General features: G+C 41.4%; 1 protein-coding gene across 1 annotated transcript in view; it reads left to right on the top strand.

Moving 5' to 3' along the window:
- The first annotated feature begins 6456 nt into the window (after nucleotides 1-6456).
- Nucleotides 6457-21065, top strand: part of ATP6V0E1 (ATPase H+ transporting V0 subunit e1) — a 34967-nt gene continuing 20358 nt past the window's right edge. The window contains exons 1-2 of the mRNA XM_002916922.4: nucleotides 6457-6635; nucleotides 12522-12569. Coding sequence (XP_002916968.1) covers nucleotides 6532-6635; nucleotides 12522-12569 — 152 coding nt within the window. The 5' untranslated portion in view covers nucleotides 6457-6531. The remainder of the gene's footprint in view (nucleotides 6636-12521; nucleotides 12570-21065) is intronic.

The following is a 21065-nucleotide window of genomic DNA, read 5'->3' as shown; positions in this document are numbered from 1 at the left end:
GCCGGGATCACGCCCTGAGCCGAAGGCAGACGCTTAACCGCTCTGCCACCCAGGCGCCCCGACATTGGAGTTTCTTAGTAAATGTTGATTGAATCTGTTATTTCCCAGGTTGCCTGATGAAGAAAAGTGAGCTTAGATTAATTGTCCAGATCCCAGAGAGCACAAGAGATAAGAGTCAGAATTTGAACCCAGGCCTGACTACATCAAAGACCACCCACATCCCACTTTAGCCATCCATCTCTGGTGTTCCTTCTTTCACCCTGTCAGCTCCGTACCAGAGTCTGACAAGAGACTGGACATCTGTGTGCAGGGATAAGAACGCATATATTTGCAGCAGTGGTCCTGCTTAGCAGGCATCTCTGCCCACTGGACATTGTCACCATCTCTGCCACAGGACAGTCGTAAGCCTTTGCGCCATTCTCTCAGTAGTAAAGCATATAGTTAATACCTTCACTGCCTTCCTGTCTCAGGGGAAGTGGTAGGATCAGATAGGCTCTGAGGACTCTGAAAAGTGTGAGTGTACAAATGCTAACATTGCTATTGTTTACTTGTGTTTCCAATTCTGACCCGCATTTTGCACCGAAAGAGGTAATGATTTTTCACACACACACGAAAATCAATGGAATCACAAACCACAAAATTCAGTATGCATTCTCTGATTTGGGGGCATTGATTTAAGAGTAGGCAGAACGATACTGTCTTGGCTCTGAAGCCAGAGGTATCTGGCTTCAAATTCTGCTTTGGTTTTTGGGCATTTTTAATGAGCTTGTTTCCCTATCTAGGTAAGGAGCTCAAAATGCTTCTCTTTGTGAAAATGCTAATCAGGCACCTGGATGGCTCAGCAGTTAAGCGTTAAACTTCTGCCTTTGGCTCAGGGCGTGATCCCATAGTATCAAGCCTCGCATCGGGCTCCTCCCCTGGGAGCCTGCTTCTTCCTCTCCCACTCCCCCTGCTTGTGTTCTCTCTCTCCCTGCTGGCTGTCTCTCTGTCAAATAAATAAATAAAATCTTTAAAAAAAAAGAAAAGAAAATGCTTATCAAATGTTAAAACTAAAGTAGTGGTCCACCAGACTCTCCTGACTTTAGGAGTCACTTCGATGCTTGCTTGGTAGTGATTCCTTGACGTAGTAATTCTGGAGAGAGACCTCTTCAAGTCTTGAGTGCATGTATATTTCTGGCGTGGCTCTTGTGTGATGCTTACAACCAGTTAACTTTGGGAAATTGTGGATTATCATATATGTAAAGTAGGGGCAGCTGGGTAGCTCAGTTCGTTAAGCATCTTACTCTTTTTTTTTTTTTTTAAAGATTTTATTTATTTATTTGACAGAGATAGAGACAGCTAGCGAGAGACGGAACACAAGTAGGGGGAGGTGGGAGAGGAAGAAGCAGGCTCACAGCAGAGGAGCCTGATGTGGGGCTCGATCCCACAACGCCGGGATCACGCCCTGAGCCGAAGGCAGACGCTTAACCGCTGTGCCACCCAGGCGCCCCAAGCATCTTACTCTTAATTTCGGCTCCAGTCATGATCTCAGGGTCTTAAGATGGAGCCTTGAGTTGGGCTCACTCTGGTCGTGGAACCTGTTTGGAATTCTCTCTCTCCCTCTCCTTCTGCTCCTCTCTCCCCCTCCTCTCTGTCTCAAAAAAAAAAAAAANGTCCCAAAAAAAAAAAAAAAAAAAAAGAAAACAAAATGTATATATACATGCAGCATGTAAAGTAGGTGTGTGTTATCTTCAGTAATCTAGTGAGAAGGTAGATCTGTAGTTTGTTTTTTCTAATTTTCAGTTTTATCTTGATTCTCAACACATAATTTAGTATCCCAAAAGTTGCATAAAAGTTGGATTTCATACTACATTAAATTTATAGTAAGGATGACATATTCTGATACCCTCGTCTGGGCCCTATGCTCCAGCCATTATTCTCATCAGTAAACTTAAATTATGATGTTTCCTGGAAGTCGGACTTGGCTTGTTTTCAGCAACTTGTTCAATACAAATGATAGATAAGAGGTTTGAGAGGTGTAATCCTCACCACCAGCCCTCACCAGATTCTACCCGACTGCTTAAAACTGAGCTGGTTGAGTCATAGTGCGTGGTCAAGAGCAGGAGCTCAGCATCACATGTGAGTTCTAACCCCAGCTCTGTCAGTTTCTAGTTGTGTGACCTCGGGCATATGCTTAACCTCTGGCCCTCAGTTTTGTCATTTAGAAGAGGAAAATAAAACGAGTGCCTTCTTCATGGAGTTGTCAGACTCGAGATAACAGCACGTGAAGCACGGATTGCTCAGCAAATTTTAGCTGTTGTGTTTTAGAGGAGATCGGCAGGGAGTTTGTCAGAGCAGAGGGACAGGTTTTTCTCAGGAATTCAGATATACACTGGTTTTTAGGGGGCTTTTGGGGTGTGTGTGTGTAAGATTTTAAGTAATCTCAACACCCAACGTGGGGCTCAAACTCACAACCCCAAAATCAAGAGTCACATGCTCTACCAACTGAGCCAGCCAGACTCCTCAAATACTGGTTCTTGAATGAAGGGGAGGATTTAAGGGCAGTAATACTGTATTTGGGCTGCTGCAGGAAATGGGGACTGGAGAATGCCAGATGGGTGGGTCTGCCTATCAAGGTTCAGGCCCCAAGGATTTTAGCATGTTTCCTGGAATGATTTTTAATTAAGCAGTTTCCTACTAACCTTTTCATTGAATTTGCAGACGTTCACTCACTTGAGTGAGTCCCCTGTGGTATTTTGGGAAGCCTCCACACTTTTAAACTTCAGATAACTGCTTCTGAATGTCTGCTTTCATATGGCACTCAGGCATGAGATACTCACCTACAGAGCTCTCAGTGTGAGTTGGGCAGGCAAGTAATTAATTGAATATATCGGGAACAGGGCAGAACTCCATTAACCAAGAGTCTACCATACTCTGCTGATACTGGGGACTTTGAGCACTTCCCATCTGGTGGCTTGTGTTTCTGTTCATTGTTGTGTTAAATTAGTTTTTTTAAAAGAAGTAATACTTACATATGGTAAGGTATAAAAATTACATAGTGAAAAGTAGTTTCCTTGTCACTGTGATTCTTGGTTACTCAGCTCCCCCAGAAGCAGTCACTGTTTCCAGTTCCTTTTGTATCCTTCCAGAAATATTCTGTGCATATATGACTGGGTGCTTACTAAAAGTCTGATCCATAAAGAAGTCTTCATAAGAAAGGCAGGTCATCCAAATGTAAACAGCTCTATAATATAAAGTTGATTTACTGCTTGAACACCGTATTTACAATATAAGTAGACACAAATATTAAATAAAATACTCTTTGGCCTTCAGAAATAACTAAGTCAACCGCATCGTAGCCTACCCCTAGCAGGAGAGCAGCTGGTTCTAGAATGGGCTTTCACAGGTCTCATCTTATGAATTAGATGTCACTGTCTTGTTAAGCTGTGTATAATTTAGGGTTTTTTGGTCGACTTGCTGTCTGAAATAGGCAGTATGGCTTAGAGAGGGAAGAACAGGAACTGTGAAGACCTACATTTATTTATTTTTAAATATTTTATTTGAGAGTGGTCGAGCAAGCGCAAGAGCAGGGGGGAGAGGGAAAAGCAGACCCCCTGCTGAGCAGGGATTCAGATGCAGGACTCCATCCCAGGGATCATGACTTGAGCTGAAGGCAGACGCTTAACCAACTGAGCCACTCAGGCACCCGAAAAATTATTTTTAGATCCCAGTTCTGTTTACATAAAACAGACTTTGAGCAAGTTACAAACCTGAGCCTCTCTTTCCTAATATGTAAAATGGATTTAATATGATCATAATAGGTGTTGTGAACATTGAATGAGAGGTAATTCAAAGCACATGGTTCAATGGCATATGGCTGCCACTCAAGAAATGAATAGTGGTCACCCACAGGGCATGTTCTGTACATATATGCTGAGCAAATGAGTTGTAAAGCATGCTGGAGGGGTGCCTGGGTGGCACAGTCGTTAAGCTTCTGCCCTCGGCTCAGGGCGTGATCCTGGCGTTCTGGGATCTAGCCCCACATCAGGCTCCTCCACTAGGAGCCTGCTTCTTCCTCCTCCACTCCCCCTGCTTGTGTTCCCTCTCTTGCTGGCTGTCTCTCTCTGTCAAATAAATAAATAAATAAAATCTTAAAAAAAAAAAAAAAAAGCATGCTGGAGCTTTCAGCTTCTCCAGTAACTTCCAGCCTTCCAGATCAGCTTGGAAAGGAGCTTTATGACTCCATGGCTTTGTGACTCTGCCTGCCTGTTTTTATTTACAGGGCTGGGCTTAGGAAAGAGGGAATTGGTGGGCTTGCATTGTAGTGTTTCAGTCAGTTCTTACTTACTTTATCCTTTTGGGGCTGCCTTGGAAGTTTTTCCTCTAGGAGTTGAAGTCAGACTTTTTGGTCTCAATACCTGTTTACACATTTAAAAATTATTGTTTAAAAATTATTGTGGACCCAAAATCTTACTTTTATGTGGGTTATATCGATCATAAAATTTACTGTATTATAAATTAGAACAAAAATTTAACATTTATTTTAGATTCATTTTAAATAACAATAATAAACCTATAATACATGAACAGAAATAGCATTTTTTATGAAAAATAACTCTTTTCCAAGTCAAAATTTAAAAATGTAGTGGGAGACGCCTGGGTGGCTCCATTGGTTGAGCGTCTGTCTTTGGCTAGGGTCATGATCTCAGGGTTCTGGGACTGAGTTCCGCATTGGTCTCCTTGCTCAGCAGGGAGCCTGCTTCTCCCTCTGCCTGCTGCTCCCCCTGCTTTACACTGTCTCTCACCCTCTGTCTCTCTGACAAAATCTTTTAAAAATAAAAAATAAATAAAAATGTTGTGGGAAGAATGACATTCTGTTACATTTTTGCAAAATTCCTTAATGTCTGGCTTAATAGAAGACAAATGGATTCTTAATAATGCTTCCGCGTTCAATCTGTTGCAACATGTTTTGGGTAAAGCATAGGAAGAAAATTCAGCTTCACACAGATTGGTAGTTAGAACAGAGAGGCCCTTACAGACCTGCTGGGAGAGTCCCAGGTCCTCCCCTGGGGTCCTTGAGCCATCCTGACATTTTCTGAGGTAGACTTTAAGTGCCTTGAAGGCAGAGAATATTTCTTCATTTGGTGGGTCACTGCGTCTTAGATCCTGGCCTTGGATAGCAGTTTTTCTTTGGAATGTGTGATAAAATGTTTTTGACAGACTGACTGATAGAGGGAGCTATTGGCCAGTACTAGCCCAAACTATAATACCAAGATTAGGGAATTTTCTCATTTCACAAAGGATGAAAAAGATTTATACAACACTGATGTCTGAGCAGGCACATCCCCGTGCTCCCCAACACCTGGTTTTTAAAGAAGTTGCCAGGAAGGTGAGGCAAAAGTTAGACTTAATGGGATCAACTTAAAATACTTGCCTTTATTTAAAAGACAGGAAAAAATCCACAATAGCTAAAAAATGGAAGCAACTCAAATATCTCTCTTCGGATGAATGGAGAAACAAAATGTGGCATATACATACAGTAGAATGTTATTCAGCTTTAAAAAGGAAGGAAATTCTGACACATGCTACAACGTGGATCAAGCTTGAGGATATTATGCTAAGTGAATCAAGGCAGTCACAAAAAGAAAACTATTGTATGATTCCACTTATATCAGGTATCTAGAGTAGTCAAACTTAACGGAAGGTAGGATGGGGTTTGCCAGGGGCTGGGGGAAGGGAGAATGGGGAGTTGTTCCATGGGTATGAAAAAGTTCTGGAGATTGGATATACAACAATGTGAATATACTTAATCCTACTGGACTTTACACTTCATGGCTAAGATGGTGAATTTTATGTATATTTAGCCACAGTTAAAAACAAACTAAGAAAAAAATAGAAGGAGTAGACATTTTTGTCTTAGTTCTGGCTGACCTCACCCTTTCTTGATTAGCTCAGTTACAGGTGTTTATTGAGCACCTCCTATGTGTAAGTACTCCTGAGTCCTGAGGAGCAGTGATCTGTTAAACAGTGGCTGTCCTTGAGTTTGCCCCCAGTAGAAGGTTGGTTAAGATAAACGTCCACAAGAGACACGCTAACATAATAAAATAGGTCTTGGAGAAGGCAGCGCTTGGACTGGAACTTAGTAAAATGTTTGCTTAGGCTGTTTTGGGGGAGCAGTGCCAACACAAAGATGACCATCTAGTTTCCTATATTACCGGCCAGGTGAAAGTTTGGAATTATGTTTTTGAAGAGTTGGTACAGGTTGTTAAAGGTTATTGGTCCAACTTCCCTTTTAATCCAGGAATCCATTCTGCTTAGTGAAGAAAGAAATCAGGTGGTAATTCGAGTTAAGGACACAGGGCTATTGCGCTGAAACTAGGGTCCATAGGTAAAGTACACGGGATTTAGGGAGGGGCGGAGTCCGGCGCGCGGGTCACGTGGGGCGCGGGAGGCGGGTCTCTGCGCGCGCTGGTCACGCGGCCCGGTGTTGACACTTCCGGGTGGGACCGAAGTGAGGCGGCTGGGCAGGGGCTGGTATCTCCGGCGGCGACCATGGCGTATAACGGCCTCACGGTGCCTCTCATCGTGATGAGCGTGTTCTGGGGCTTCGTCGGCTTCTGCGTGCCCTGGTTCATCCCTAAGGGTCCCAACCGGGGGTAAGTGCGCCAGGCTCGCCTTGGGAAGAACGCGCGGTGAGAACCCGCCGGACCGGGCGGGGGAGGGGGGCGACCTGCACCGGTCAGAGACCTTGCGGCGCGGCCCCGCACTCCAGAGTCAGGCCCCGACGTCCTGCAGCCCCCCGACTTCTTTACCGCGCAGCTTCAGGATTCCCCGGTCCGAGGGTGAGGAGGGTGACTCCCGACGGACCCTCCTTGGGAAGGGGTTACAGGGGGATTTTTTTTTCTCATCACCGGCCTCTCTGGGCAGGGTGCATTGGACATTGGTTTATACCGACTGGAGAAGTAGTGGTTTGTCCCTAGACGACTTTCACCCCTTTAGCCTTGCCCTCCACTCAGATGAGGCCTAAACTTTAAAGGAAAGGATCAGATAAAACAAAAATTGCCCTCTGTGCCTCACGTATTGTCGCAGTTGCACGGGACACAAGCCTGTGCAGTAGTGTGGAGCCCAGGCCTTGCATCTAGTGGGCACCAGGTAGTTAGGGCCTGATCTAAAGCGAGATTAATTACCGAAGAGCGGGAGGTATTGTTGAGAAACTCCTGCGTCATACCTTTTGGAGGGCGCTCCTGCACTTGTATGTGAGTGTACCAACTTCTTAGAATGATTGACCAAGACTCTTCCCCTGGACTTTTTTGTTAAATAGACCTTTACCTATGTTGTAAGTATATCTTTTCTACTGTAGTCTGAGATAGAGCCTTGTCTTCAAAAGCGCTTTGAACACCCTCTTTCTGGTTCCTCTTTTGCCTTTTAGTCATTTTTTCTCAGCCCAGGATCATGTGGAATGAAACTTAGGCTGAAGTCAGAGCTTGGCCAAAGCACCATCTCTTGCTTTATTCTTTGAAACAAATTGGTGGCTTTCCGGTGCTTTGCATGCATAGTAGGTATTCAGTAAATACCCGTCGAGTGGATAATTCTATTGCCTTTATTAAGGGAAAGAAAATGCTATTACTTCCTTAATATTTTGCGACCCAAATCCCTTTTGCTGTCTGGAATAAACTTGTATTAGACTTGGTATTTCTATCTAGCTTGAAAGTAATTCATACTTTGTTTAAAAAGGAAAAATGGTAGATGAATTTCTATCATTTGGTAGCATTGGGTTTCCCCTCCCTCTCCCCCGCCCCGATAACATCAGTTACAGAGGGTCATCTTTCCAGACTATAATAAATGATGCAGAGTGTTGGAATTCTAGGATTATTGAAACAGTTTGTATTAACCAAATTTAATTTCTTAGACCTGTTTCTCCTACTGGAGTTAGAGAACAACAAAGTACTTCTTTGTTGTGTTTCTTTTCTTTTTTTTTTTTTTTTTTAAGATTTTATTTATTTATTTGACAGAGAGAGAGAGACAGCCAGTGAGAGAGGGAACACAAGCAGGGGGAGTGGGAGAGGAAGAAGCAGGCTTCCAGCAGAAGGGCCTGATGCGGGGCTCGATCCCAGATCGCTGGGATCACGCCCTGAGCTGAAGGCAGACGCTTAACGACTGAGCCACCCAGGCGCCCCTCTTTGTTGTGTTTCTGTCTTCAACTATTTGATTACCCTACCGTCTGCCTTAACAGTCTAAATACTCAAAAAAGCGTTTATTAATGCACTTGTAACACTGACTACTCCTTTCTTAAAGACCCCCATTTGGGACCCACCATGCCCAGCCTTGGGACTTGATGCCACTGCTGTTATCCAGGGTAATGAAATGTCTCCTATAGTATATGGACTACTCAGTTTCTAGCTCTAGTGTCAAGATTCAGGTTTGACCTGGTAGTGATGGGTTATCTGGGTCTAATTCACAGCCTCCACCCCAATCCTTGTATTTCCTGCTCTTGGCAGGATTGAGCAGTTCTTGAAACACAGTGTCTACCAGAAGTTACTGTATTACACTTTGAGGAACACTGCTGCTAGCTGGATGATGCTTGTGACCTTGGACAATTCAGTTAACTTTTCACTGTTCTCGTTTCCTCATTGTAAAATGGAAGGAAATTTTAGTATTGAATTAGTACTAGTTCCCCTTTATCTCCTGAAAGGCTGCAAAAGAGTTTGTTTTTTAATACATGAAGGAGCTTAATTGCTTCAAGGACTAGGTTAATTTTTAATGAGAGCATTTCTGATTTGAAAGATTAAAAACATCTTCATTAATGGGGCCCCTGGGTGGCTCATCCGGTAAGCGTCTGCCTTCAGCTCAGGGTGTGATCCCAGGGTCCTGGGATCGAGCCCTGTGTTGGGCTCCCTGCTCTGCTGGGAAGCCTGCTTCTTCTCTCCCACTCCCCCTGCTTGTGTTCCCTCTCTCGCTGGCTGTCTCTCTCTCTTTGTCAAATAAATAAATAACATCTTTAAAAAAAAAATCTTCATTAAGGAGTTAAGTAAAGGTGCTATGTGGCAAGGGAAGAAGAGAGACTTCGATGTTAAATCCTTTTCCCTGCAAGACCCATGCGATGTGGTTTTGGAATATAGGTAAAGTTCGGTGGGGTGGGGTCCGGAGTGGGGTGGGGTCCAGAGTCGATGGCCAAGAAACAATTCTTGAGATGTCTTTGGTGTAAAAATGTAGTTTTATTAAAGCGCGGGGACAGGACCTGTGGGCAGAAAGAGCTGCTGCAGCGGGATTATGAGGGGTGGCTGGTTATATACTTGGGAATTGGGGGAGGTAAGGAAAAGGGAGATTTCAAAAGAACTTTCATATGCTAAAGAGGACCTACAAGATACCAGAGGCCTTGCCTCTGTCAAGTTAAAGTTGTTCTCCCCCCCCCACCCCCCAGCAAGGCATTACCTTTAAGATAGTTGGGAGCTTCCTGGAAGATTGTCACACATATCCCATCCAGGAGTTGGGGGGGTGGGGGAAGCTGCAGGGTGTCAGCTTGTGCTTTGTCCTCAGCTAGCCTTCTGCTCCTTTATCACACACGCATCAGAATGCAGAAAAATCTCTGTGTAACCTAAAGCAAACCCATTGCTCTCATTCTTTTCTACAACTGAAAATGGGCCAAATAAAAACAAGTTTGTGTTTGGAATCAGCTTTCCTGACTTTTCATGTTTTTCATGATTTCCCTCTCTTTAGGAATCCACAGATGCTCTAAAATCTTCCGTTTTTTTTCTCGGTGGCTCCTTTAGGGGTAGATGTGGGGGAGGGGATGGAGCTAGCTCACAGGGAGTTCAGTCAGCTCCAGTTTTTTCAAGCATACAGAACAGTTTCAGACGTACAGAAAGGCAGAAAGAATAGTAAGAGTACTGTATTCCATCACTTATATATAATAATTGTTAACATACTCATATTTGCTTTGTATCTATGAATATGTGTGAGTGTGTGTATGTGTGTAAGTACACATAAAATTTTGCTAAACCGTTTGAAAGTAAATTGCATTCATCATGACACTTCACCTCAAACACTTCAGCATGCAACAGCTAAGTGGCCTATTTGGAGGAGATATTTTATTTATTTTTGTTTAAGTTTATTTATTTATTTAAGTAATCTCTATCTCCAGTGTAGGGCTTGAACTCATGACCCTGGAGATTCAGGAGTCCCACACTCTTCTTCCTACTTAGCCGGCCAGGCTGGAGGTGATATTTTAATGAGGGGCTTTAGATATGAACGTAGTAAGCAAGAAACACAGAGCCTCAGCAGTTTCGGCTCTCTGAGGTGGTCTTTGGGGAAGATAGAAGACAGAGGGCTTCCAAATTGAGGCAGAGGAAAGGAGGAAAATGAGCAAAAGCTGGGAATGGAGAATAGTAAACTTGATGTGTTTGGGGGGACAGTGAGGCCACCTGTTTTGGGGAGTGGAAGGTGGCTGTTTGAAAGTGGACAGTGGTGAGGATGAGCGAAGGGAACTGGTTACAGACAAGGAGCTGGACTTGATTGTGTAGCTCTTCAAAAATCAAACATTTTTATTACGCAGCTGTCAGAATTTTGTAGCACAAACTCCCATGCATACTTATTTATGTATTATAAGCATAATGTATAAGTTAGGTATTTCGAAGAAGTTGCCTTCACAATATATCCAGAGTCTGACCAGTTCTCACTGCTTCTGCTGCTACCAGCCTGGTCCATGGATTATTGCAATTCACCCCGCCCCAGACTGGTTTCTCAGCTTTTCCCTTTGTCTCTCTTCCCCCCAGTTTGTTTCTTCTCTGCTGAGAGGTCCTCTTAGAATCTGAATCAGATTTTGTCAGTCCTGTCCTCAGATACCTCCAAAGAGCTTCCCTTTTCCTTTGGAAGCTGCCAGGACCCTGCTCTTTATCCTCCTGAGCATCAGAAGTGGCAGAACTACCCTTGAACTATTTTAAAGGTGTTTCCAATTCTGGTCTATGTTCTCCCCTTCCCTGACCTCACTTCTTACTAGGCTCGCCTGGCTCTGCTCAGCTACATGGGCCTCTGTTTTCTTTCTGTCCTCTTTTAACTCCTGGTACCATAGAGCCTTTGCATTTGCTCTTCCCCCTGTCAGGAACACTCCCTCACCTTCAGGCCTTGACTCTCTTGCCACGTCCTCAGCAAGCCCTTTCCTGACTGCCTTCATTAAAATTGCAAGGACAGCCTCCAACCCATGTACACCCTTATCCTCTTTTCCTGCTTTATTTTTCTGCATTAGCACTTACTGACCACCTGGCATACTAATGGTTCCTAAGTAAATAGTTCTTGTTTAATGTTCAGCTTGTTTGTTATCTGTCCCGTCGCTCTACCCCCCCCCCCAATCATGTAAACTTCACCGTGGCCCAGGTTTTCATCCGTTTTATTTACTCTTTTTTCCCCAGAGCCTGGTACATACTGGACACACATTGAAAATCTGCTGAATGAATGAATGGATGTGCCAGTATTGACCACAGAAAGTACATGCACACACACATAACTTCTAAAGGATGAATTGAAAATAAGTATAAACAGGAATTCTGATATTTGCTACTTGCATTGTAGGAGATGGTCTTCCTTAATCTGTGGGGTGTGGAGACGCCCTCTTTGGAAATTACTCCTATGGAGGATGGAGAGCATTGAAAGGTGTTCAGCTGCAGAGTGATGTGATGAAAGAATTATTTTAGAAAGATGACTGTGAGGTGATTGTGGTAGGATGAAAGGGAAGGAAGAAAGTTTTGAATCTGCTAGCATTTGGTGACTAAGGGTGCAGAGGAGGCGTGAACAAAACGATGACAGATTTGAGGAGTGGCTCGGATGGGTGGAAGTGACAGAGCTGCTTCTGGGGCGGAGAGAATTGGGAAGAAGAGCCTTTGGAAGGAGAAATGGGAAGAGGAGATACCATGAATTCAGTTTTTTAAATGTTGAGATTCAGCTGATCAGAGATCCAGATTTAACTATTTTTCGGACAGGAATAGAGATGGGAGAGGTCAGTATTGGGAAGATAACATAGATATTTATCTATCTTCTGTCTATGTAAGCATCATCTTTTCATTGTAAATCGATGGAGTTCTGACTTTTTTTTTTTAAAGTTTATTTTTAGTAATCTCTCTCCCCATCATGGGGCTTGAACTCATGACCCTGAGATCAAGAGTCGCACGCTGTCCCAACTGAGCCAGCCAGGCGCTCCTAGAAAGTTAAATTTCTACAAGTATAGTGTCATTTAGTTGCAGAGAAAATTACCAGATAGGTAGTTTCTTGGATGTCAAAACTAATTGTCACTGCAGTCTTTTGTGTTCAGTTGTAGATGGGTTTGGCTGTGGCCTCAATACTACCCCTTCAAATACAAATGTTAATTACTTACTTAAACTTCTAAGTGCAGTCCCTTGGTGTTTGAGCAGATTCAGTTCCCTTTTCTTGGTGCACAGACCTTGCCAGTTTGTAATTTGGGAAGGAAGCTTAAACCATTTGACAGTGTCTCCTTAGTTTGCTTGTTATCTAATGATGGTTTTTTTGTTTTGTTTTGGTTTGGTTTTTTTTAGAGTTATCATCACCATGCTGGTAACCTGTTCAGTTTGCTGCTATCTCTTGTAAGTATGTTTCTCTTGTAAGTAGCTTTTTTCCCAAGATAATAGGAAATTACTCTTGGTATTTATAATGTATGTGATTGAAAAATAAATTCGTGGAACATGATCGTTGTGAAATTTTACAGTTTTGTGTCTTTGGAGCTTGTCCCTTATGTAACATCTAGAAATAGTATCCTAAGATGGAAAAGAGCACACTTTTTCTCTGTTCAGTACATTTACATAAAAACTGTACAGATGCTGTGTTCTTTTGGCAATACAAGTGTAAATTATTTGGCACAAATTTAAATCTTATAATTAGCCGGAAATTGCCTTTGTCCTACTTTATATTTTACTATTGTGAAGAATTTAGGCATACTCATTTCATTTAAATATCGCTGTGAAGCCAGTAAAGCCATTCTTGATTAAGACTTTTGTTTATCGGATGAACACAAGTTGAGCTAGAATTGTAATCAAGTAAAGACAATTTTTTTTTAACAATCATATGTTATATCAGTGTATGATAATTAACACATTTAAGTAGATTATATAGTTTGTGCAAACTGTTGGTTGAAAACTATTTTAAGATATGTAAGCAAATTCATCAACATATATTTTTGGAAAACCATTCTTAATCCTCATGAGTGTCAGAAATGACAGGACTGCTGTTAAACTATTGTAAAGGTTTCCAGATCTTGCCTACATTCTCCCCTTCTCTGAAGAATGGGACAAGGACAAGTCAAGCCCCAGAAAAAAAACCGAGTACTAATCAGTTCATGGAGAGGATAGCCACTTCAAAGTATTCAAAGGCCTAATGGTTTGTTTGTTTCTTTCTTTTTTAATTGGGATCTAGTTCACATACCATAAAATTTGTCCTTTCATGGATTTCCTTTTAGAGTTTAGAACCAGTAGTTCTTTATTCTTAAAGAGAGCTGTGTAGCTTCCTGAGGCTTCTTTATATGGAAGTGTTGGTGTTGGTCAGGCTTTTGTTTAGTGCCCACATGACATAGGAAACAGCAGTTTTTTTTTTTTCTCTTTTTTTTTTTTCCTTCAAATTTTTATTTACATTCTAGTTAGTTAACATACAGTGCAATACTGGTTTCAGGAGTAGAATTCAGTGATTCATCACTTAAATACAACACCCAGCGCTCATCTTAACAAGTGCCCTCAAAACCCATCATTCATCTAGCCCCTCCCCCACCTACTTCCCTTCAGCAACCCTGAGTTTGTTCTCTATCTTTTTTTTAAAATTTTTTATTATGTTAGTCACCATACAGTACATCCTTAGTTTTTGATGTAGTGTTCCGTGATTCATTGTTTGCGTATAACACGCAGTGCTCCATGCAATACGTGCCCTCCTTAATACCCATCACTGGCCTATCCAGTCCCCCACCCCCCTCCCCTCTGAAGCCCTCAGTTTGTTTCCCAGAGTCCATAGTCTCTCGTGGTTCATTACCCCTTCTGTTTACCCCCCCTTCATTCTTCCCTTCCTTCTCCTACCGATCTCCCTGCTATTTCTTATGATCCATAAATGAGTGAAACCATATGATAATTGTATTTCTCTGCTTGACTTATTTCACTTAGCATAATCTCCTCCAGTCCTGTCCATGTTGCTGCAAATGTTGGGTAATCGTTCTTTCTGATGGCTGAGTAATATTCCATTGTATATATGGGCCATATCTTCTTTATCCGTTCGTCTATTGAAGGGCATCTCAGCTCCTTCCACAATTTAGCTATTGTGGACAATGCTGCTATGAACATTGGGGTGCATACGGCCCTTCTCTTCACTACATCTGTATCTTTGGGGTAAATACCCAGTAGTGCGATTGCTGGATCATAGGGTAGCTCTATTTTTAACTTTTCGAGGGACCTCCACACTGTTTTCCAAGGTGGCTGTACCAACTTGCATTCCCACCAACAATGTAGGAGGGATCCCCTTTCTCCACATCCTCTCCAACAATTGTTGTTTCTTGCCTTGTCTATTTTTGCCATTCTAACTGGCGTAAGGTGGTATCTCAGTGTGGTTTTGATTTGAATTTCCCTGATGGCTAATGATTTTGAACATTTGTTCATGTGTCTGTTAGCCATTTGTATGTCTTCATTGGAAAAGTGTCTGTTCATATCTTCTGCCCATTTATTGATTTGATTATTTGTTTCTCGTGTATTGAGTTTGAGAAGTTCTTTGTAGATCTTGGATATAAATCTTTTATCTGTAGTGTCATTTGCAAATATCTTCTCCCATTCCGCGGGCTGCCTCTTAGTTTTTTTTGACTGTTTCCTTGGCTGTGCAGAAGCTTTTTATCTTGATGAAGTCCCACAAGTTCATTTTTTCTTTTGTTTCTCTTGCCTTTGGAGATGTGTCATGAAAAAAGTTGCTGTGGCTGATGTCAAAGAGGTTGCAGCCTATGTTCTCCTCTATGATTTTGATGGATTCCTGTCTCACATCGAGGTCTTTCATCCATTGGAGTTTATCTTTGTGTATGGTGTGAGAGAGTGGTCAAGTTTCATTCTTTTGCATATAGCTGTCCAATTTTCCCAGCACCATTTATTGAAGAGACTGTCTTTTTTCCACTGGATGTTTTTTCCTGCTTTGTCAAACATTAGTTGCCCAAAGAGCCGAAGGTCCATTTCTGGGTTCTCTATTCTGCTCCATTGGTCTATGTGTCTGTTTTTGTGCCAGTACCATGCTGTCTTTGTGATCACAGCTTTGTATTATAGCTTGAAATCCGGCAACGTGATACCTCCAGCTTTGTTTTTCCTTTTCAGCAATTCCTTGGCGATTGGGGGCCTTTTCTGGTTCCACACAAATTTATTTGTTAGTCAGTGCAAAATCCCCGGGAGATAAGTTCTTTGAAAAATGTCATTGGTATTTTGATCGGGATGTCATTGAAAGTGTATATTGCTCTGGGTAGCATAGGTATTTTAACTATGTTTATTCCTCCGATCCATGAGCATGGAATATTTTTCCATCTTTCTGTGTCTTCTTCAATGTCTTTCAAGAGTGATTTGTAGTTTCTAGAATATAGATCCTTTACCTCTCTGGTTAAGTTAATTCCGAGATATCATATAATTTTTGGTGCTATTGTAAATGGAATGGATTCCCTAATTTCTCTTTCTTCAGTCTCATTGTTCGTATATAGAAATGCTACTGATTTCTGAGCATTGATTTTGTATCCCACCACATTACTGAATTGTTCTATAAGTTCTAGTAATTTGGGGGTGGAGTCTTTTGGGTTTTCCATATAGTGTATCATGTCATCTGCGAAGAGAGACAGTTTGACTTCTTTGCCCATTTGAATACCTTTTATCCCTTTTTGTTGTCTGATTGCTGTTGCAAAGACTTCTAGTACTCTGTTGAATAATAATGGTGAGAGTGGGCATCCTTGTCGTGTTCCTGATCTTAAGGGAAAGGCTTTCAGCTTTTCCCCATTGAGAATAATGCTTGCAGTAGGCTTTTCATAGATGGCTTTTATGAGATTGAGAAATGTACCCTCTATTCCTACACTCTGAAGGGTTTTAATCAGGAAAGGATGCTGTATTTTGTCAAATGCTTTTTCTGCATCAATTGAGAGGATCATATGGTTCTTGAGTCTTTTCTTGTTGATATGATGTATCACATTGATTGATTTGCGAGTGTTGAACCATGCTTGCATCCCAGGTATGAATCCCACTTGGTCATGATGGATAATCCTTTTAATGTACTGTTGGATTCTATTAGCAAGGATCTTGTTGAGGATTTTGGCATCCATATTCATTAGAGAAATCGGTCTGTAATTCTCCTTTTTGAGGGGGTCTTTGCCTGGTTTGGGGATCAAGGTAATATTAGCCTCATAGAATGAGTTTGGTAGCTTTCCTTCTGTTTCTATTTTTTGAAATAGCTTTAGGAGAATAGGTATTATTTCTTCTTTGAATGTTTGGTAGAATTCCCCAGGAAAACCGTCTGGGCCTGGAGTTTTATTATTTGGAAGGTTGTTTATCACTGACTCAATTTCTTCATAGTTAATTGGCCTATTTAAGAAATCTATTTCTTCCTGTTTCAGTCTTGGTAGTTTATAGGTTTCCAGGAAGGCCTCCATCTCTTCCAGATTGTTTAGTTTTTTGGCATATAGCTGTTGATAAAAGTTTCTAATAATCCTTGCAATTTCAATGGTGCTGGTCGTGACCTCCCCTTTCATTCATAATTTTATTAATTTGGGTCCTTTCTCTATTCTTTTGAATAAGTCTGGCCAGTGGCTTATTGATCTCATTTATTCTTTCAAAGAACCAGCTTCTAGTTCTGTTGATCTGCTCTACTGTGCTCCTGGTTTCTAATTCATTGACCTCTGCTCTGATCTTGATCACCTGCCTTCTTGTTGTGCGTGGGTTAGGACTGTTCTTCTGTTCCAGCTCCAGCTTCTTGAGGTGAGAATATAAAAACTGCATTTTAGATTTTTCTATTCTTTTGAGTGAGGCTTGGATGGCTATGTATTTTCCCCTTAGGACTGCCTTTGCGGTGTCCCATAGGTTTTGGACCAATGTGTTTTCATTCTCATTCATTTCCATAAATTGCTTAAGCTCATTTTTAATTCCCTGGTTTACCCAGTCATTCTTAAGCAGGATGGTTCTTAGAGGAAACAGCAGTTCTAACCATGTGATGAAAGGCCATGGCTCTTCACAGCTGTGAATCTGTTAATTTCTTATCTCCCGGGGCTTTTGCGCTAAGGTTTTTCAAAGAGGTTTGTGGGGATGAGCCAATTCTAGTTGTCGGCATAGATCAAAATCTGCCCCTGACAAAAAGTTATCACCATGAATTTTAGGTATGTGGCCATTCAGTCACTTGTTTGAGCACAACTTGAAGTGCTTAAAGCTGAATCATAATGCACTATGGAAGTTTTTCTAAATGGTGATGGTGTTGTTTGCCTTAGCACTAGGGCTTAGATGATAAGACTTTACAGTTGGCTTGTTTACTCTGTTTCTTCTAGTGAGAAAGATAACTTTTTCAGGTGATACAGCTCAGCTTCCAGAGGGGAAGTCTGACAGGTAACATGTGGAGAGAATTCTTACACAAGCTGTGTTTAGCTTTAAAGAGTAAAGGGGAAGTACATGCACCATCCAGAATTTCTCATTTTAGTAGGGTGATTGAGCTTCAGTCTGTAGCACTGAAGCTCCTCTAGAAAGCCCAACAGGAGCTCTTTTTCAGTCCAGGAGCCAAGGAGTGATCCTGTGATCAAAAAGGCCTTTGTTTTTTATTCCTTTGAAGATCTCCGTTGCCCGATCAGCAAGGTTGGTGGTAGGATCTTAAAAATGAGAAAATTACTGTGCAGAAGAATGACTTGAGATTAAGAAGATGGGGCAGAAATGTTTTGTGACTTTCTGGTCCTCCACTGTCTTTGAAATTTGCTTCATTTTCATAATATTTTTTTTTAACGAGCAAGAAACCTTTCTAGTCAGTCCCATACTTCTTATTTTCATTTTCAGGTGTAAAATGAATACTGGACATGGTTGGAAACTATACCTCTTTGAGTCTTAGTGACTCAGTTGAGGAGTATCTCTGAGCCTTTACCTCTCATTGTCTAGATTTTTTTCCTTTGTCCCAGACATGCTGGTGACTTCTCTGTTGACAGTGGATTCGTGCTGTCATCAGTGTATTAATAAGGATAGCACACAGTGTTCCAACATTAAATGTTTTGGATGCCATCATATGGGAAAATGAGCTGTGTAGTATAGACTTTATGAAATTGGTTTTTTTTCTTTTGTTTATTTGAAACCTGATCATATATCCTATTTAGCAAAATGTTGGCCTGGAACATGGGTGAATGAATTGAATTCAAATCCCAAATACTTTATTCCACAAAGGGACAGGATTCTATAATAAATTTGAAATTCAAAGAAAACGTCACTGTTTGCCATTAGTAAGTATATGTTTTTGAAAATACCTCTTGAAATAAATCACACCCAAACTGGATTTTCTAAGCAAAGTCACATTTTGAAATACATTCATGGACTTTTAGAGTGCCTTCAGTTTATGGCAGTTTTTTCCCTTTCCTGTTTGTTCTGGTTTAAGGTTAGATTCATGGGGCATAACTTGTTCGAGCTCTGAAAAATCAGGATCTCTGCCAGTGCAACCAGTTTGTGTTAATAGCTCAGCAGAGGAATGTCTGAATGTTAAATATCTGGTTCCCTCTTTGAGGCACAAGGTCACTTTTGTTCCTTAAGCATACAATCCTGTTAGTTACTGTTGCATACTTCTTTTGGTCTTAGGTTAGTTTTTTTTTTTTTAAAGATTTTATTTATTTATTCTACAGAGATAGAGACAGCCAGGGAGAGAGGGAACACAAGCAGGGGGAGTGGGAGAGGAAGAAGCAGGCTCATAGTGGAGGAGCCTGATGTGGGGCTCGATCCCATAACACCGGGATCACGCCCTGAGCCGAAGGCAGACGCTTAACCGCTGTGCCACCCAGGCGCCCCTAGGTTAGTTTTTAATGTTGAATTATGATGTAGCTTACCCAGAGTTACAAACCTTACGTCTTCGGGTAAATTAGAAATTTAGTGCAGTATTGTGAAAGTACAGTTGCTTCTTGGAAAACATGCTTTATCTTTATAACTTGACTAATTTTAAATCTTACCAGAAGAGTGATACAGAGAAGGAAATATTGACCAAAAGGCAGGAGTCCTTGGTTCTTCTAGGCTGAATGTATGTTCTTCTAGGCTGATTACATGGTAGTATGGTTTTGTGAATTTTAAATTGAGATGCTGTGTGTGAAAACTTGTAACAACAAGAAAAATATAAAGTAATGCTATCATTGGTTTGTTAAATTATTTTATTTTTTTTTTATTTATTTTTTTTTTAAAGATTTTATTTATTTATTTGACAGAGATAGAGACAGCCAGCGAGAGAGGGAACACAAGCAGGGGGAGTGGGAGAGGAAGAAGCAGGCTCATAGCAGAGGAGCCTGATGTGGGGCTCGATCCCATAACACCAGGATCACGCCCTGAGCCGAAGGCAGACGCTTAACCGTTGTGCCACCCAGGCGCCCCTGTTACATTATTTTAATTCAGAGAACTACGAGTTACGTACAAGCACAATTTTCTTAGAAGGCTATTGTAGCATGTATTTTATTGATCTTTACTAGAGTTCATTCACTCATCATATTTATTTAGGGCCTACTTTGTGCCAAGCACTGGATATATAGCAGTGAATAAATAAGACAGACATATTCCCCTGCCCGCTTTAGTGAGGAGAGACAGACAGTAAACAAATGAAAAGCCAGTCACTTCCCAAAGTGGTTCCCTCATCTACTTATTCCCATAGGCCCTATTCTGTGACCCCAAACGAGTTCCCCTCACTCACCTCTCCAGCCCCCTAATACTGCCCATCGCACAAGGACCCACACTGCCTACAGGAACTTTTGTCCCACTTGTCCAAGAATGTGCAGATCCACAGCTGAGCCCAGCCTTGCTTTGGTCCTGGCTCTAGAGCAGTTCGGGCACAAGATGTGATCACCTCCCAAGGTGTTCGACTTTGATTTCCAACAAAGTAGCTACAGGCTGGTCAGTTTCTGGGATGCTCTTTACTATAGCACTTTTTTTTTTTTTTAACTTTCTGCTTTTGAACTTTTAAAACCTGCTGTATGCTCTTTACAAAAATTTGTCCACCTACCTGTCACTCACATTCAAAAATTACCAACTCATGGCCAATCCTGTTCCATCTCCACACACTTTCCCACTCTACCCAAGATTATTTTGAGTTTATAAGTATTTCAATATATGTATGTCTAAAAGATGATCATTCTTTTTCCATGTGTAACTACAATACTATTATCACACACAGAAAAAGTTAATCCCTTTACATCATCAAATATGTTTAAATTGCCCTAGTTGTCTCATTATTTATTTTACAATGTGTTTGAATGAAGATGCTTATAAAGACCACACATTGCAGCTGGTGAATGTGCCTCCCAAGTCTCTTTTTACCAGTTTCTTCTCCATTTGTCTGTCCGTCTGTCTTGTCTTTTCTTTCCCTCCCTCCCTCCCTTCCTTCCTTCCTTCCTTCCTTCCTTCCTTCCTTCCTTCCTTCCTTCCTTCCTTTCTCGCACATGTTAATAGAAAAAAACCAGGTTGTTTGTCGCATACTTCTTCAGAGAGTGGTCCTTGTTAATTCCAAACCCGTGGTATTATTTAACATATTGTTCTTTGTTCTTTGTTTTTTTCCTGTAAGTTGGTAGTCATCTAGGGGCTAGATCACATTCAGGTTCAATTTTTTGGTAAGTCTGTTTCATACATGGTATTGATACCTTCATCAGCGGATACATAATGTCTCATTTGTGTTGTTGGTATCACTGATGATATTATCTATCTATAATTTGTTTATTCATTAGCTAGAATACATCCGTAAATATTTACTTCAACAATTTCATTATCCAGATAACTGAAAACTGTTCATAAAGGAATGCTAGGTTCTGTGTGTGGTTTTCTCTTTTCTTACCAGTTTTCAAAATAATGAATTGGGTTCCCTAGCATCTTCTAAGGGTGGACAGTGATTTT

Source organism: Ailuropoda melanoleuca, chromosome 3 (assembly GCF_002007445.2).
Source record: "Ailuropoda melanoleuca isolate Jingjing chromosome 3, ASM200744v2, whole genome shotgun sequence".
NCBI classification, from domain to species: Eukaryota; Metazoa; Chordata; class Mammalia; order Carnivora; family Ursidae; genus Ailuropoda; species Ailuropoda melanoleuca.
Note: the sequence above shows the minus strand (reverse complement) of the source record. Positions and strands in the feature narration are given on the sequence as shown.